Source organism: Austrofundulus limnaeus, unplaced genomic scaffold, assembly GCF_001266775.1.
Source record: "Austrofundulus limnaeus strain Quisiro unplaced genomic scaffold, Austrofundulus_limnaeus-1.0 Scaffold1154, whole genome shotgun sequence".
NCBI classification, from domain to species: Eukaryota; Metazoa; Chordata; class Actinopteri; order Cyprinodontiformes; family Rivulidae; genus Austrofundulus; species Austrofundulus limnaeus.
In genome coordinates this window covers 97,107-98,846 of record NW_013953556.1, presented here as the reverse complement: position 1 = coordinate 98,846, position 1,740 = coordinate 97,107, and the positions used below count along the sequence as shown (strand labels likewise).

Here is a 1,740-nt window from a genome sequence, read left to right as displayed (position 1 = left end):
GGCCCTCTGTGGCCCAAAGTTAAAAACTGTTGTTCTTTTGAGGCCCTCATGGTGGCGCTCAAGGCCCACAGTGGGTTAAGAATTTCTGAATTAGAATACAAAGCTTGTAAATTCTMCTTGTGGAGTCTGTGGGGTCTCCAGAGCCAATAAAATTCACTGAAAGTCCTTTTGTCTGAATGGACACATGACGTGTAGTCTTTAGTACAGATCAGACCAATCAGCTCCGACACTGATTCTGTTGCTACAGGTGAACCTCCAATCAAATTCCTGTTACAGCAGGAGACTGTTTTGCTTTTTTTATTTTTTCTCTAAACGAAAAAATGGTAAAATGTGCCAAAATAGACAAAACACAGATGTGATGGGATGATGGAGTTGGGAGAAAAAAAAGTGATTTTCCTTCTGATAAAAGTAAGTGATGGAGCTTCTTTCTTTGGACTCAATGGATTATGGTTTGTTTCTTGAATGACATGTTGTTCTTGATAATGATGTGAAAGTTTTTACACACAGCTGCTGTTTGTTTAAACATTGTTAAAATGCAAATACTTTTGAAAAAGTAAGGAAGTAAATTCCTGTTTGTTGTCTTTCAGCTGACGAGGAGGTGCCAGACTGTTGTGGCTGTGTATGGTTCTTCCACATGCTACTGAAGTCCCTGTTTGCTAAATTAAATAGTTCAATAATGTCATGTTTCTTCAGACTTCAATCATCCAACCTAACAAATGACTCCAAAAATATATAAGAAGTAATTGTTTGGTGTTGGCAGAGAGGATTCTGCAGTTTTTTATGGGCGCTCAACTCACACTTGTCCTTTTCTTACAAATATGACAACTTAAGGATAAATTAACAGACTCTCCAAGGGTATACAATTTATTGCCAAGAAGRATTGTTACAAAAAATTAAAAAATTAAAAATCTGACCAAACACAAGATAGTTGGTAAATAGTCCACCAAAACATAGTGCCAAACACAGCCAGGTTCTACAGATATGAAGTCAAGAACAAAACCAGAATAAGAAGTGCTGTCAGTATTTTTTATAAGTTAACTATAAATTACTACTTTAAATAAAACTATTAATTAGTTCACACTGTAAAGTACGTTATAGAGCTGACCAGTGCATCCTGTCTGGTCAGAACCTGTGTAGAACTTACCTCCAGTGGCTGGGCGTGATAGTGCTCCGTAGGGTCCCTGAGTTCTGCAGCTTCTTTCATCAGCCTCTTCACCGCTGCAGACATAAAAGAACACCATGGTTAGCTACCTGACAGGTACAAGAACGTAGTTTTCTCACACTTTTACTGTTCATGTCATTTACAAAGTTTGTTCGCAGTGGACCACCTATAAGCCCCGCCCCAGTTCAACACAAAAAGTTTCAGCTGCAACAGTTTTGATCCAAGATTCTTGCATAAACTTCCATCCATCCATCCATCCATCCATCCATCCATCCATCCATTTTCTTTTGCCTATCCGGGGTCAGGTCGCGGGGGCAGCAGCTTCAGAAGGGAGGTTCAGTCCTCCCTCTCCCCAGCCACTTCTTCCAGCTCCTCCGGGGGAACTCCAAGGCGTTCCCAGGCCAGCCGAGAGACATAGTCCCTCCAGCGTGTCCTGGGTCTTCCTCGGGGCCTCCTCCCGGTGGGACGTGCCCGGAACACCTCACCAGGGAGGCGTCCAGGAGGCATCCTTACCAGGGAGGCTTAAGAGTGTGACCCCCCTGTAATTGGAGCACACCCTCCGGTCCCCCTTTTTAAAC

At 42.6% G+C, this 1,740-nt stretch overlaps 1 protein-coding gene across 1 annotated transcript in view; it reads right to left on the bottom strand.

Moving 5' to 3' along the window:
• The window catches only part of ube2j1 (ubiquitin-conjugating enzyme E2, J1), a 29,471-nt gene that overhangs the window by 19,916 nt on the left and 7,815 nt on the right, over positions 1-1,740 (bottom strand). Inside the window, exon 2 of the mRNA XM_014030991.1 lies at positions 1,145-1,218. Coding sequence (XP_013886445.1) covers positions 1,145-1,218 — 74 coding nt within the window. The remainder of the gene's footprint in view (positions 1-1,144; positions 1,219-1,740) is intronic.